General features: G+C 34.4%; 1 protein-coding gene across 1 annotated transcript in view; it reads left to right on the plus strand.

The window, feature by feature from the left end:
* Positions 1 to 12,880, plus strand: part of TRUB1 (TruB pseudouridine synthase family member 1) — a 43,365-nt gene extending 30,485 nt beyond the window's left edge. The window contains exons 5-8 of the mRNA XM_059398661.1: positions 5,177 to 5,249; positions 6,951 to 7,090; positions 9,102 to 9,158; positions 9,915 to 12,880. Coding sequence (XP_059254644.1) covers positions 5,177 to 5,249; positions 6,951 to 7,090; positions 9,102 to 9,158; positions 9,915 to 10,174 — 530 coding nt within the window. The 3' untranslated portion in view covers positions 10,175 to 12,880. The remainder of the gene's footprint in view (positions 1 to 5,176; positions 5,250 to 6,950; positions 7,091 to 9,101; positions 9,159 to 9,914) is intronic.
* Positions 12,881 to 16,654: the final 3,774 nt, after the last annotated feature.

Raw genomic sequence — 16,654 nt, forward strand, 5'->3', positions numbered from 1 at the left:
TAAACTAACTTTACATTTCTAGAATAAGCCCAAATTGATCACGATATGTTATCCTTTATATAAATTATTGGATTTAGTTTGTCAATATTTAATGTAGGATTTTTGCATCTTTGTCTCTGAGTGAAGATTACCCTCTATTTTTCTTCCTATTAATGTCCTTGACTGGTTTTGATATCAAAGTTATGCTGACTTCATAAAATGGGATATAAAAAAAAAATGGGATGGGGAGTATTCTCATCTCTTTTTTTAATATCTAGAATTTGTGTAGATTGGCAGTATTTCTTTTTCTAATACTTGGTAGAATTTACTGGTAGACATCTTGAGTTTTCTTTGTTAGGAAGGATTGGCCTTCTTTATTAAATATCAAACAATTTTTTTATTTCTTGTGTCATTTTAGGTAATTTTTATCCTAGGAATTGGTTCATCTAAATTTTCAAACTTATTAGTATAAAGTTGTTTATACTATTTCTTTATGACCGTTCTTTTTATTTTGAAATAACATCAAACCTATTTTTGTAGTTTTCAGTATGTAGATCTTTCACGTCTTTTGTATGTGGAAACCCTAAGTCCTTCATATTTTTTGATGCTATCATAAGTTGAATTTTAAAAATTTCAGTTTCTAATAATTTATTGCTAGTGTAGAGAAAAGGAGTTAACTTTTCAATATTGGTCATATGTCTTTCAGCTTTGCTAGACTCACTAATTTGAGTCACTTTTGTGTAGATTCCTTGTTAGGGGGACATCTAAAGTAGACATTTTTCCGGGTCTGCATGAGCCCTACTTCTCAGACTTGACTTCTCTGAGGTCTCAGTCAAATGCCCTGGGTATTCAGCCAAGTTTCTTCATTCTGGATGGTTGTAAGAGCCCACCTTGTAAGAGCTGTGATAGTGGTTCTTTGGTTAATTTTGTGGCAACTCACTGTATTATGTGCAGCTTGGAATGTAGTCAGTATCTAGTGGACCCCTGTAGACATCTCTTTCTCTGTGTGGTTCTCTCAAGTTCCAGCTGCTGCTTCTTCCCCAAACTCTTGATTTTTATTCAGTGAGATTGCTAAATATCTCGGTTTTTGTCTTCTTGAAGGGAAGAATTCTGTTGAGAGACTTGAGAGAGAATGAAAGCAGCAAAGGTTTTATTTAGCAAAGGGGAAGTATACTCCAGGAATGTAGCAAAAAGGGTTGCTCTAAGGCAGATAGGCTGGTCTCTGGGTGGAGACTGGGGGGGTCCACACCCTCTTTTCTCCCCCACTGCGCATGTCTGTCTGTCTCCCTACTCGAGCCAGATCACAGTTCTCTTACTCCCCTCCGTGCTCCAGGTGAAAGCAAGTGAACCTCAGAAGGGCCTTGCCTGTTTCTTTCCCTTCTCTTAGGGATTATAGTCTTTGCTGTCTGTTGTCTAATGTTCGAAAACAGTTGTGTGTTATCTATTTTTTCCAGTTAAGTAGTTGCTTATAGTGGTAATGCTTGTCCGGTACCATTTAACTCTACCATGGTTGAATATTGCTTTTAACTGCATAGTTCATTTAAGTACCAGCTATCATGATATAAGTAGAGTCAACACATTTTAAGCAAATAATAATGTGTGGCGTGATCTTACATATATTAATTTTATGAGAATGACTTTTTAAAATTAATTTCAAATGACTACTGGCACACTGATGAATTATTAGTTCCTAAGAAAAGAATACTTACCCAAGTCCTATGGCATTTTTATCATACCCATCTTCTTTTATCAAATATAATTTTTTTGATTGTTATTGGATATAATCACTTTAGAGATTTTATTCTCCATTTCTTTTAAATTCTTTGTAGGTAAAATCTGTATTTTTTTTAAGATTATTTATTTATTGAGAGAGAGAGAAAACACAAGTGTGGGGAGGGCCACAGTGAGAGAGAATCTCGACAGGCTCCTCACTGAGCATAGGATAGGGCACAATATGGAGCTTGATCTCACAACTGTGAGATCACGACCTGAGTCGTGGGCGCTTAACCGATTGAGCTCACCCAGGTGTGCCTTGAGTCTTTATTCTTATTATTAATTATTACTTGGATTGTACTAATACCAGTTTTAGAGATAGCCAGCATGTTTCATACATACTCATATAGTGAATATAACAATCATATGTTAAAAGATAATCATGTTTTATTCTACTGTATCATGTTCACTTTTATTGCAAAACAACTTGCTACATAGGCTTTCTGTATGGTGATTCAAACATCAGATGAATGATTGGCCTTGCCCTTTGACTTTGACATTCTGTCACTGCTCAGCTAATTCAGCAGCAATGTCTTGAGTGCCGCCATAATTGTGTACATTACATAAGAAGAACTGCCTTTGCTTTTAAGGAGCTTAGAGTTTCATTGGCAAGATAATACCTGCATACATATAGTAGGTAATAATTAAAAATTGAGTATGATTGAGACACCTGGGTGGCTCAGTTTGTTAAGCATCTGTCTTCTGCTCAGGTCACGATCCCAGGGTCCCACTTCAAGCTCCCTGCTCAGCAGGGAGCCTGCTTCTCCCTCTGCCAGCTGCTCTCTCTCTCTCTGACAAATAAATAAACAAAATCTTTAATAAAAAAACATTGTATATGAATAATTACAGAATGAACAGCACAAAGCAGAAATGCCCGAGATGTTAAGTCGGAGAAAGATCTTGGCAGAAGTAAAATGACAAAGAGCACATCTTATCATCTTGTGTTGGGGAGTGTCAGTAAAGGAGAGCCACCCAAGCAGGAAAAGGAGTATACGTTGGCAGGAATGTTAGTAAAGAGACCAGCCTAGCAGAAGTAGAAAGCTTTTGGTCTTGTTTTGAAAATGTATTGCTAAGTTACGAAGTTTTGCAGTGTTCTCAGCAATGACATATCTTTAGCAGTGGTCCCCTGGGAGGTAGCATTGGCTGTCGGAATTGGAAGTTTTGCATCACTAAGGTGCCACCAGTAATTGTTATAATGTTGCAGTAGAGTGAAAATTTCTCATGGAAAAAACTCATCATATCATGAGCTACATCTGTTTGAAAAACAGTATGAAGAGAACACCCATCTGAGATCTGTCTTTGTAGACCACTAGATGTTGGAGAAATTCTCTTTGAGTTCTGTAGATCTTCTCTGTTTGAGTCTAGTAGATTTTAGTCTTTTGTTTATGTTTAACTTGAGGATCCAGGTCACCCTGAGGTAAAGATTCTTGTGTTGATATTGAAATCAGAATCCAATATTCCATGCTGACTTTTAATCTCTATTCTGGTTTTACAATGATAACTCAAAGCACATTATTTTTGAAAATATTTTTTAATAAAATAAAATGTAGCATGTATGTATTAGACTAAAAAAGTTTGAATAAATTTCCTACAAAGTGAGAAAGAAGCTCTATAGGGGCACCTGGGTGGCTCAGTCTGTTATGCATCTGCCCTCAGATTATGATCTCAGGGTCCTGGGATAGAGCTCCATGTCAGGGCTCTCTGCTCAGTGGCTAGTCTGCCTTTCCCTTGCCCTCTGATCTTCCTCCCAACTAGTGCTGTCTCAAATAAATAAATAAAATCTTTTTAAAAAAGTATAATTTTTTTCCATTGACTATAACCTAAACAAGTTATAGAATATTTCTATAATTATTGAGTATGAAATATGTACATAGTCATCTATATGTATGAAAATCCCAAATACTGAATTTCAGTGTGTTATAGTTTTCACTTGTTAAAATCATAGAACTGTACTTTAATATTATAGTGATGGTATTTTATAATTAATATAGTTAATAACAGTCTGTTGGAAAGAGTATTAAATAGAAGCTGAAGATGTGACTAACAGAAACTGAAAGCTTTATGTCTCCATTCAGATTTTCTAAAATCATTGTTTTAAAAATGCTTAGTAATCATATCTTTGCTATGTACATTCTTTTTTTGCACTGGCTTATTTTTAAAATCAAACTCCTGGGAGTGTTTGTTTAAAAGAACAGAGAAATTCTAAGCAGTGAAGGGACAGAAGGAGACAAGTAAATACAACTTTACTTGGGGACAGAATCGAATGTGAATGTGTCAGTCTTATGCCATACCACAGAGCAGTTTTAAAATCTAGCCGGTGAAATTTTTAATGTGGTTAATACTTAATAATCTTTTTTAATACTGCATTAAGTTGTTTATCATATTTGATGCCTGGAGAAACGTAAGCAACTTATATAAGATGTTATTTTTAAGTAATCCCTACACCCAGGGTGGCCTTGAATTCAACCCCAAGATCAAGAGTCACACGCTCCACCAACTGAGCTAGCCAGGCACAACTCCTTTAAAAAAAATTTCTTTTAACTAAAAAGTTTAATTGATTTTTTAAAAAGATTTTTAATTACTATTTATTTATTTGACAGACAGAGATCACAAGTAGGCAGAGAGGCAGGCAGAGAGAGAGTAGGAAGCAGACTCCCCGCCCAGCAGAGAGTCCCAACGTGGGACCCTAGGATCATGACCCAAGCCGAAGGCAGAGGCTTTAACCCACTGAGCCACCCAGGCGCCCCTAATTGATTTATTTTTTAATTGAAGTATAGCTGACATTCAGTATTATATTAATTTCAGGTGGAAAACAGATATTCACTGCTTACCGTCTGTCACCATACAAAGTTACCACAATATTATTGGCTATATTCTCTATGCTGTACTTTTCATTCTCATAATTTACTTATTTTACAACTGGCAGTGTGTACCTCTTAATCCCAATCACCTATTTTGCCCATCACCACTTACCATGATGGGCACTAGGTAATGTATATTTTTTAGATCACCACGTTGTACATCTGAATTATACTTCAATTTAAGAAAAATAAAAAGGACTTACCTGTATTTCTCTACTTAATTTCCGATCTCATTTTTTAATATGGCAGTATTGTTTCTATAGCTAATGCAACATTTTCTCAGGTCTTCTAAAGGCCATAGTAAGAACCAACTAAATGTAACAAGGTGACTGGAGAAGACTTGGAGAAAAAATTGAAGCGAAAGAAATTTAGTCTTACTATTACACAATACAAGACTTTCTCCTTTTATCTCATTTATATGTATTTTATTCATCTCAAAAAGGTAGAATTTGGCATACAAATTCAATTTTTAATTGAATATTCAGAACTTTCAGTGCTGTGAAAACAGCATGTATATTTCTGTGGTTGTTATAGTATTCCATTTTTTTATTCATTTTTGGCAGATAAAATAACACAAGAAGATATTGAAGGCATTCTACAGAAATTTACTGGGAATATAATGCAAGTACCTCCCCTGTAAGTTCAGTTATTGAATTTGGATAAATGTTTAATGTTTATTTTTCAGTGTTTAATATCACTTTAGTGAGGAAAAAAGGGAGGCTTCCTTTTATTTATTATGAGGCACCTTTTAATCTGACATAACATATGATCAAGTAAAGGTGAGTCTGTAAAGGTGAGCCTGATTTAGACAAGTTACAGAGCTGCCTGCACTCTCTGAGGTAGTGGCATGTGGTTTCCTCTGTCTCTGGATGTTGCCACAGCCTGACATCAATGCTATTCCAGAGTTTATCGATCTTTCTGACTCCATCTGTATACCTCAAGGCAGTTCTGGAGTGCAGAGATGCCGGTTTTCCCGGAGTGGCCGTGAAGGGGCGAGTCCAGGGGAGTACTGGTGTCAGAACTGTGGTTCATAGTCCAGTTAGTCCTTTTTTTCAGGGGTGGGGACCATTCTTTTAGGCAGAATCTGCTTCACAAATCTCTGCAACAGATGAAACAGATGAGAGTAATAATATATTAAAAGTATAAGAATAGGGTCACAGGGGTGGCTCAGTGGGTTAAGCCTCTGCTTTTGGCTCAGGTCACGATCCCAGGGTCCTGAGATTGAGCCTCGCATCAGGCTCTCTGCTCATCAGGGAGCCTGCTTCTTCCTCTCTCTCTCTCTCTCTTTGCCTGCCTCTCCACCTACTTGAGATCCCTGTCAAATAAATAAATAAATCTTTAAAAAAAAATAAATGTATAAGAATATTGAGTACCACTTAACCATATTTTTTGTGCACATTACCATTTCAAGCAAATTGCTTTTTATTTAAAAAAAATGGCTGAATCATATGTCTGGAGGTGACTGACAGTTCTTTTAGAATTTAATATTTTATTTATATATATATTAATTAATTGATTAATTAATATAGTAGGCTCTGTGCCCAGCATGGAGCCCAATGTGGGGCTTGAACTTCACGACCCTGAGATCAAGACCTGAGCTGAATACTTAACTGACTGACCCACCCAAGCAACCCTAGAGTTTAGTATTTATGTTTTGTCTTTAATATCTTGATTTTTTATCAAGAACGCTAAAATATCTATAGGGAAATGTGTCTTCATAATTTTGCCTCAAATGAAGGTTTTAAAAATTTTGCAAGCTATGAATAAATGTTACTTTTTTGATCATTATTGTTAACATGCACGTTTATATCTATTTATAAGAGCAGTTTTAGAAATTTTTTCTCTGGTGATTATTCCAAGTATTTTGTGATCTAATAAAATCTTATCACACAAAACTTAAGATCTATTAAGTAGATTTGCATTTTAGAAATACTTTATTAAATTTTATGTGAAAATGAATATTATTATAATGGAAGTTGTTTAAAGAAAATACAGTAGAGACTACTGTGACCAGAGTCCTTGTGCCCTTAACCCAGAACCAGGACCAGTGAACACAGGAACAGACCATCTCCAGAGAGAAGGTTAAAGTGTAAAATTGACAGTACTGTTCATTGGGAGCAGACCGAGCTTTAGCTTTAAAGCTATTTAGGAACTCCATCTCTGGTGCCATCATGGAGTAGATTAGAAGAAAAAAATAGTTCATGTCCTAGAAAGATTCAATTTAAGGACTTCTGGTCCTCCTCTCTTTCCATGCTCTAATGTGGAGTTATTCTCTGTCATTCTATCTTAATCTTTTCTCTCTCCTTCACTCCCTCTCTTCCTCTCTTATCTTGCAAGCTATTCTGCATTAAAGAAAGATGGACAGAGACTTTCAACCTTAATGAAGAGAGGCGAAGTAGTAGAAGCAAAACCCGCCAGGCCTGTTACCGTATACAGTCTCTCCCTTCAAAAATTCCAGCCACCATTTTTCACATTAGGTAAGGTGGGAAATTTGAAATCATTTGTCGTTAACGTGTACCTTTATTCTGCATTTGGCCACTTTTGGGTAATTTAATTTAATTTAATCCTAGGATATTGGAGATTTTTAAAATTCAAATTTAAGTAAGGTTAGGATTTATTAATACCTTTCTATTTAATGAAAAAATTGATAGCTACATGGAAGTTTAGAAATACTTTTCTAAATAGGCTGAGTTTTTTATATATCATACTGTCTTCTGAAGTTGGAAGTAACATACCTTTGATCTCTAACGGGGTATATGCTTTCAAAATTTTATATTTTATGTTTTATTATCTTATGGGTGCTTGTTCCCCCATTTTGGCTAGTACCTCGTAGTTTACATTCAGTTTTAAAATTTAAATTGCCCTTATAAAACAAAGCATTTTCAGTTTTTGGACAAGACATTCTAGGAGCGGAGTGATTATTTCTTCCCTTTCTATTTTACCTGCAAGTTACTGCTAAGGATCCTGACAATATGGAAATAATGGGTAAGGCAAAAATGTATTCTTGGACATGCAGTAAACTTTAATTCAGGTTATTAATTTGAATTTATCTACAAATCTATATTGAAATAAATTTAAAAACCAAAAAGTTTGTTTCTGTGGTTTGGAAATTTTATCTCCTAGTTGCAGAAAGTAGTAGCTCAGGTCATGAGCATGGATATGAACTGTGAAGAATTAAAAGCTGTAGTTTTTCTAAATTAGGCTTCCTTAAATTGATCCTGCTCTTAATTTCACAATGCCTACTAAATAGAATTCCCTTTAGAAATAATTTCCTAAAACATTTTTTCCCCTAACTTCCATTGCTTTGACATTCTACTTAATGTATATAAAGTTCCTATAGAATGTGGTCTTTGTACAGTCAAAAAATTAAGTCACTTCTTTCCTTTAGTGTCCTGACTCTAAAATGTTTAACAAATAATGAGAAAAATATACTAAAAAATATTTCATTCCATGAAAATGCAGCAGCTGTGTTGGCACAGTAGATATTATCTCTGAAAGGAAGAAAAATTTGAATTTTTCTGATTGCATTTAAGTTGTAAATACCTATTTTTTCACTTGGAGGTTATGGTAGGCCCAAAAGAGCTATCTTTTCACCAAAGTCAAATACAGTGCAAGAATGTTTATATACCTGCTTTGATCCCAGTGGTCATTTTTTATCTCATCCATGGCCCCCAGCCTTGAGCTGATGGGGGAAAAAATGAATTAAAATCTCAGGTAGTGAGTTCTGGTTAATTTCCTCAAGTAGCTTTTTTTGTATGATAAGACTATAAGCAGTATAGTTCTTTTCTGTGGAAATTCAGGATATCTTGTGGATGAATAAAAATAATCCAGAGTCTTGCTCTTAACCAGTAAATGTGTAATATTCTGTGTGAAGATGTTTAGATATGCATTCATTCTGGAACATTGTGTAATTTTAGTTATTTTATGATTTCTTTAGGAATATTTCCAAGAGAACATTTAAATCGAATGAGCTCTCAATGTAGTGTATTTTCCCAAACATAATTACTGTCCCTGATAAGGGATTTGGTTTGATGTATTTGTTGAGCGTGTAAATCTGAAAATATCATAAAAATCTACAGCTCTTGATAGCAAAGCTGAGATGTCCAACTGTTTAAAACCAATTAAGTGAACAAGGTATACAAATCTGAAAATATTTTTTATATGTACAGCTCATAATAGCAAAGCTGAGATTTCTAAACTATTTAAAACCTATTAAATGAACAAGGCTGTAGTATTAACGTTGGTGTGACTTGCCAGTTCATTTCAAATGTGTTCATGAGTTTCTGCTGTTTGCTTTCTCTACACTCTGACTTTTCAATCTCACAAACACATATGCTATTGGATGAATAATTTATGTTTCAGCACATAAATATTTTATCACTCGATTGTTTGCATAGTGCATTTTTACATTTGTTTAGGGCATCATTTCTATGTAAAGTGGATTTCATAGGAGGTTAGCAATTTACCATGTCACTGTTAACATTCCAGATGTTGAATGTGGAGGAGGTTTTTATATCAGAAGCTTGGTCAGTGACATTGGCAAAGGTAAGCATAAAGATGAATTATGAATTATCATTTAGAGAGTAATATTCTTTTTTGATGGGAAGAGGGAATTTTCTATTTTTCATATCTGAGTGCTGGCCTTAGGGAACTGTACTCTTGCTGCCTTCAGCTTCAGAAGCATTGAAGGTTTATGGCATACAATTATCAGCCTCACCAGCTGCCATGAAATGCTTGTAGTAGAAGAGAAAGAGAAAGCGAGGAGCAGGAAATGAAGATGGGAATAATCAGTGTAAGAACCAACATTATTTCAGATATATTTTAACGCAAAGGGATAAGATGAAAAGATTTATCCTTCTAAAAGGTACTTTCATTGATAGAAGTAAAAAAAAAATAAATAAATAAAACTGGAAGCCACTGTCTTGCAAACAGCTAGAAGGCTGCAATTCCAGCTCTGCCCTTTGCTGGCAGCTGTGGCACTGGACAGGCCAGATGACGTCATCTGCAGATGAGAGTAATGGTTACCTCATGGGCTTGCTTCATGGCTAAATAAGAAAAGTATGTGCCAGTTCCTCGTAGACTGTAAAGCAGTGCTAAGGTGAGTTAATAAATATTATTTTGCTACTTTATCATTTGTTAATCTCAAAGCTCTTGGTTCTTAGATTAGATTATTACAGTTTTACATGTGGGATGGTTTGGAGAGGTTTGAATCAAGATCTTCTGTCATTTGAACCTCATCATGACTATGAAATACTGAATCATTTCCCCTGTGGATTTTCTTTTCCCCTTTTGTTGCTGTAGAACTCTCTTCCTGTGCCAATGTCCTAGAGCTGACCCGAACCAAACAGGGACCATTTACACTAGAAGAGCATGCCCTTCCCGAAGACAAATGGACGATTGATGACATTGCACAGTCTCTGGAACATTGCTCATCACTTCTCCCAGCAGAGCTGGCACTTAAGAAATCAAAACCTGAGGATTCTAATGAACAAGTTTTGAGCTGTGAATATATAACTCTGAGTGAGACAAAGGGAGAAGATGATGTCATTAAGACATCTTAAGATTGGTTTGGGATTGTCATCATTTCTTGATTGACATTTGAATCCTGTGTGCAGAATGACAAGCTACGTGCAAAAGACAACTATGTCTCCCCCTCTCCCCCGCATGATTTTTTTGTGTGTGAAGAGAAACGTCCATCATTTACAGTTTCTGTCGTGTACACTTTATCTGCTCATTATAAATAAGCTTGCGGTTCGTTCGGTTCTTTGCTTTACTACGAAGTGTTCTTTTAGGATGTTATTATGTTGTTAGATTGGATTCAGGAAAATCAGATCTTCTGATTTTGATCTTTCTTCAAAGTCTTTTCCCGGAAAAAGTTGAGCACATACTCTAATCAAAGAAAAAGGAAACTCAAGCTACGTGTTTCTTTGGTGTCACAAAAGTGAATGTAAATTAGTGTTACTTTGACTTTATTTTGGCTTTCTAGTGGTTCTGTTGTATTGAATTCCTTATGTTTGAAAAGGCCATTATTTAACTCATGTTTTGAAGTTTACAGTTATTGAGAACATTTATTTGATAAGGCTGTACTACCCTGGTAATAGGTATGTTTGTTTAGATCTCAGAAACTAATAAACTTTTATAATAAATATTTGTAACTAGATTATTGCTGCTACCACTAACAGAATGTAAATATAAATAGGAGACTAAAGATTTAATTAGATTCACCTCTACTATGAGTGCAAAGGACAGCCCTGTGGCTTATATTTTGGATTTGTGTGATCTTTCCTGATGATTTCATCAAGATAGTAAACCACCCTGTACCAAGTTATTAAGTAGCATAATTTTTTAAAAGTAAGCTAAAGAATGTGTCTTCAGTTTAGAATTTCTTTTCTCTATTTTTTAGTATTTACACCTATACGGGGCATTAATCCCCATGACACTGGTTTTTGGTTTTTCTTTACTTTCTTTCTTTCTTTTTTTTTTTTTTTTAGTTTGCTGTTTCAAATTACATTTGTAGATATTGAGGTAGCTGCTCTGAATTTCCATTTACTCTCTTCTGCTCTAAATATTTTAAAAGCAGCTATTCTCATTTTCTTTTTAAAGATCATTTAAAAAGAAATGAGAGGGAGAGAGAAAGCTCAAGCACAGGACGGGGGAGACAGAGGGAGAAGCAGTCTCCCTGTTCATCCCCGATGTGATGCGGGGCTCCATCCCAGGACCCTGGGACCATGACCTGATCCGAAGGTAGATGCTCAACCAACTGAGCCACCTAGGCGTCTCTCAGACACTTTCCTTCAAATAGCTTACTGAAAGTTCCAGGTCCGTTTTTAACATAATTTTGAAAACATAGTCATGTTATAAAAATGCAAATTTCATATATAATGAGTGCTTTATATTTTTATTATGGGAAAGCAATATATTATGTGGCCAGTCTTTAGAGCTGTCCAAATCCTGCTTCACTGATTCAGATAAATATAGTTTCTAAAGGAAGAATAGTTGGAAATTTCATAAATAGGAGTTTCTAGGTTTTTATGGAAGGCTTTTCTTTTTAAAGGTGTCTCAACTGCTAACTTAAAAATTTAAACATGTAAACTAATGTGATTTTATTTGTAGTTAGTCTAATATAAATTCAATATAAAAAGTTATATGCTTCAGCAGAGCATTTTCATCATATTGGCAATTGGTATTTTATTTATTTATTTTTTTAAAGTAGGCTCCATGCTGGGAGCGGGATAGGCTCCAATACGGGGCTTGAACTCACAACCCTGAGGTCAAGACCTGAGCTGAGGTCGAGAGTCAGACACTTCACTGACTGAGCCACCCAGGTACCCCGCAGCAATGTATTTCAAATGAAAATATTAAAACTAATTCTAAGTATGTACAACACACAAAACTATAAGGAAAAGAGTTTGCTCTCCTGATACAGTAACATAAGATACCAAACACTCAAGGGTTATAAGTTGAAAGTTTACAGTTTTACTTATTCACATCTTGTGCCCTGCCGTCCGTATCAACTGCAGGTGGCGGTGTTGGCCTCCGGCCTGCTGGAACGGCGTGGCTTCCAGAATTTCTTTCTGCAGTGCCCACTAAGGTCAAATAGAGGACAATTCCGGTTTTAGAGAACGATGGGGGTTTGTGTCCTCTTTCTCGACTTAAAAACTGACATGTCATTTACTAGTGAAGAGTAGAGATTTTATCTTTTTTTTTTTAATATTGAAAATACTGAAGGAAGTTTTGCCAAATGGAAAAATGACCCACGGGTCCTCACCATCCTGATGCAGTGACCTGAGAGCTTTAATTTTGTATTCCTGTTTCCCTGGTTTTTTGTTGATGTGATCACCGTCTTGACACCTAGATTTTCTAATGGACTATTTTTTCATTTCATGATCATCAGACTCTATTTGTATTTAGTTTTTATTAATCATATTACTTCGTATTGAATTTATTTAAGCCATTTCCTTATTGCTGAACACTTACTTTCAATTTTATTAGGATCAATTCCTGGGAATGGGATTATTAAGTGGAATAATAAGAACAGTTTTATGGCTCTTAATATGTTTGCCTTATTACTTTCCCAGTGAGTTACAACATTTTACAGTGGCACCATTTGAGTTTATCAGTTGATTAAAAGTTTACAGCTTTGGATAGGGGTTTTATATATATTGTTGCTAATTTAGTAAGTATAAAAAATTGCTCTTATTTGCTTTTTTGTTACTTTTTCGTATGCTCTCTTCATTTTAGAAATAAATGTCTTCATGGTTTCTTTATACATTTGTATGGGTTATTTATGTAGTAAATACTCGGTAGAAGTATTTTCATGGCCTGTTGTCTTTTTAATTTTCATTTCATTTTTCATTTTTGCTATATTTGCTAATTAATTTTAGTAACTATTCCCCTTATATAGTTGTCAGATTTATGATATGAATAGTTAAAATTTTTTAACTTTAAAATATTCTTAATTGTCATAAACAGCTGAAACTGATCAAGATGCTCTGAAAGGTTCAAGACTCATCAATAAATTCATTTTCTTCTGAAAGTCTAGCATTTACGTACCAACTGTTTTGTTTTTTTCATTATGTAGTTCTAGGCCTAAAGTTTAGTGATATGATAAAGTTGTTTTGCTTTTAAGTAAAAGGACTTCCTGAAAATGTTTCAGCCTAGAATATACCAAAGTACTTAATTTTTACACTTTAGATTTTTTTATTTCTGAAAACTTTTGTCTTAGAAGGTGGTCCTAGGATTATTTTACTTATGATTTTAAAGTTTTTGAACTTTAGAATAATACAGATTTTACTCTCTGCTAATTCAAAGTGATAAAATTTGAATAAGGGCTAAACTCACATTTTCCTATACTGACTAAATCTTTTCTTCTTAAATACTTGAATTAATACAAGCTATTAATCCATCATCAGAAATGATTAATTTTGTAAAATAAAATAAAGAGTGCTTTATATCAGGTCTTCAGTACATTTTATACTCCTGACCAGTTTGAAATTTGTATCAGACTTACAGTGGCACTTAGAGGTTCATTTCGATAGTGAGTTGTTCTATTTCAAAGGAAGAAAGTAATTTACCTTCTGTCATTATGTATATAATAGAGAAAATGTAATTCAAAAAGCACTCTAAAATGTTGAAAAATTTAAATATGAGGCTATAATAGATAGTTTATGTATTGAAATCATTGTGATGGCCTTGTAGTCAAATCTGTAGAAGACTTGTCTTAAAACCATTTCTTTATACTATATGTGGGCAGCCCTGGTCTGGCCTAATTATTAAGTATCATTCATTAAATACTTATTATGTGGTGTTTGAATCAGTAATGCCTTTGTATTTTCAGTTTGAGTTAAATTCTATGAACAGGAATATTTCGGATTGCTGTTGTAAATGGTGATACCAGCAGGAAAGTTAAAGTCAGAAATAACTATACCTTCTTATCTATGACTCTTAAAATATATTAAGATCACTTCTTTATCTGTTATTAATCAGCTTTTTAATCCAGGAAAATCACTTCAATCTTTTGGGGCTTCCATTTTCTTATCTTTGAAACAAAGGGATGGACTTGTCTAAGAACTGAGTCTAAAATAAATGTGTATTTATTATGTTCAGAAACTCATTCCTTGTAACCTGAATTTTCATGTTGTTCATCAAATTCTCACTCTTCATCTCTTTGAATACTGCATCTCTTCCACCCAGTTGTCAGATTAGATTATGTCTTATCTTCTCATTTTGTTTTATGTATCTAATTACTCTTATATTTTCTATCTCTGTCCCTCTGTGCTAGAGCTTGGGGGATTTCCTGGAATTTTTTCCAGATAATGAATTCCTTCTGCCATTTTAGTTTACTCTTTACCTATATATTCATTTTAATGATTATTGTGTTTTTAGAAAAGTTCCAGAATATCACCTTTTTCCCAAAATGCCTCTTGTGTGTTATCTTGTTCTTTCATCAGATTTTAGTTTATTTATATATATATGTATATATATATATATATTTAAATATAGTTTCAATATGTTTTTTTACTTTAACTGATAATATCTATATGGTAAACTGCATATACCATAAATGTATAGACTGATGAATTTTCAAAAAGCAGACACATGTGTAACCAGCAACCAAATCAAGAAACAGGATGTTTCTAGTCCGCCAAAAGCCCTCCAAAGTTTTCTTTCAGTCACTGCCACTGACCCTCACCCTACCACCAAGGTAATCATTTCGAACATAGCTTATTAATTTGCTTTCATGATTTATATAAACAGCGTGTAATATATACTCTTTGATGTCTGACTTCTTTTGCTCAAGATTACAGTTAGGAGATTCTGCCATCTTGTTGCCTATGGTTGTAAGTTACTCATTCTCATTATTGTTCAGTATTCCATTAGGTGAATAGACCACCCTTTATTGATTCTACTGAATGATGGGCATTTGATAAGCTTTCAGCTTTGAATTTTTTTTTTTTGTATTCCATTATATTTCATTCTGTCTCATTTTTTGCTTATTCTACCCCTTTTAAAAATGTCTTAGTGTTTGCTGGAGGATTTGTGAGATACATCTTCAGTTTATCACAAATTATCTTCATTATACCACCTCATATGTAGAAACTTTGCAATACAACTTTCCATTTCCTATCTCCTATCTTTTGTGCCTTTTTCATACATCTTACTTAAACATATGACATAAACCCTATAATATATTGGGCTTTTATTTTTGTTGTTTTTTGCTTTTACTTTATTACTTTAAACTGTGGTTCAGCAAATTTTTCTGCAAAAAATGCGATTATAAATATTTCAGAGTTGGCAGGTATATGGTTCCTCTTACAGCTACTCACTTTTGCCACTGTAGCGTGAAAGCAACCATAGACAATACATATAAATGCACGGGTGTGGTTATGTTCCAATAAAATAACATTTACCCTGATGCTGTAGCTTACTGACCCCTGCTTTAGACTTACAGCCATCTTTAAGAGATTAAAAAAAAATCTTTCCTATTTCTCTATATCCTAATGTTCTTCATTTTTCTTATGTAGAACCAAATTTTTACTGCTATCATACTTCTTCCTCCTGAGTAACTTCCTTTAATATCTTTTATTTTTTTTGAAGACTTTATTTATTGAGAGAAAGAGCATGTGAGCAGGGGGTGGGGCAAAGGGAGCAGGAGAAAGAATCCCAAGCAGATTCCCCACTGAGTGTGGAGCCCAGTGCAGGGTTCGATCTCAGGACCCTGAGATCATGACCTGAACTAATATCAAGAGTCGGACACTTAACTGACTGAGCCACCCAGATGCTCCTAATATCTCTTTTAACACAGATATGACAGCAGTAAATTCTCTCAGCTTTTGACTGAACAATGTTTATTTCACCTACATTTTTGAAAGCTATTTTTGCTGGGCATATAAATCTGGGCTGGTTAACCTTTTATTTTTTTTCAGTCAGCACTTTAATGATGTCATTTAATTATCTTCTGACTTGCGTAGTTTCTCTGTCTGCCTACAAGGTTTTATTTTTGGTGTTTAGCAGTTTGACTCTGATATGTCTATGTGTGGTTTTCTTTGTATTTACTCTTTGGGACTCTGAATTTCTTACATTTTCAGTTTGTTTTCTTTCGTCAGTTCTGGAAAATTCTCAGCCATTATCTTTTCAGATATTTATTCTACTCCATGCTTTCTTTTTTCTCCTGGGACTCAAATTACTATTATATTCAACCATTTGATATTGGCACACAGGTATTGGATGCCCTGCTCTTTCAGGCATCTGATACCTGTGTGCCAGTATTTATATTTGTATGCCATAATATGTGTGCCAATACAGTTATATTTCAGTTTCACCAATTCTTTTGTTAGTGCGGTGTGGTGATACACCTGTTGAAGAAATTCTTCATCACTGATATGTTTTTAATTCTAGCATTTTCATTTAATGATTTTTTTTCTGGTTTTTATCCTTCTACTGAAATTCCCTATCTGTTCATGCATGTTGTGCATTTCCACTAGGTCCATTAACATATTAAAGTTATTTTAAAGTCTTTGTCTGATAGTTCTAACATCTGG

This window comes from Mustela nigripes, chromosome 4 (assembly GCF_022355385.1).
Source record: "Mustela nigripes isolate SB6536 chromosome 4, MUSNIG.SB6536, whole genome shotgun sequence".
In the NCBI taxonomy this organism is placed as follows: domain Eukaryota; kingdom Metazoa; phylum Chordata; class Mammalia; order Carnivora; family Mustelidae; genus Mustela; species Mustela nigripes.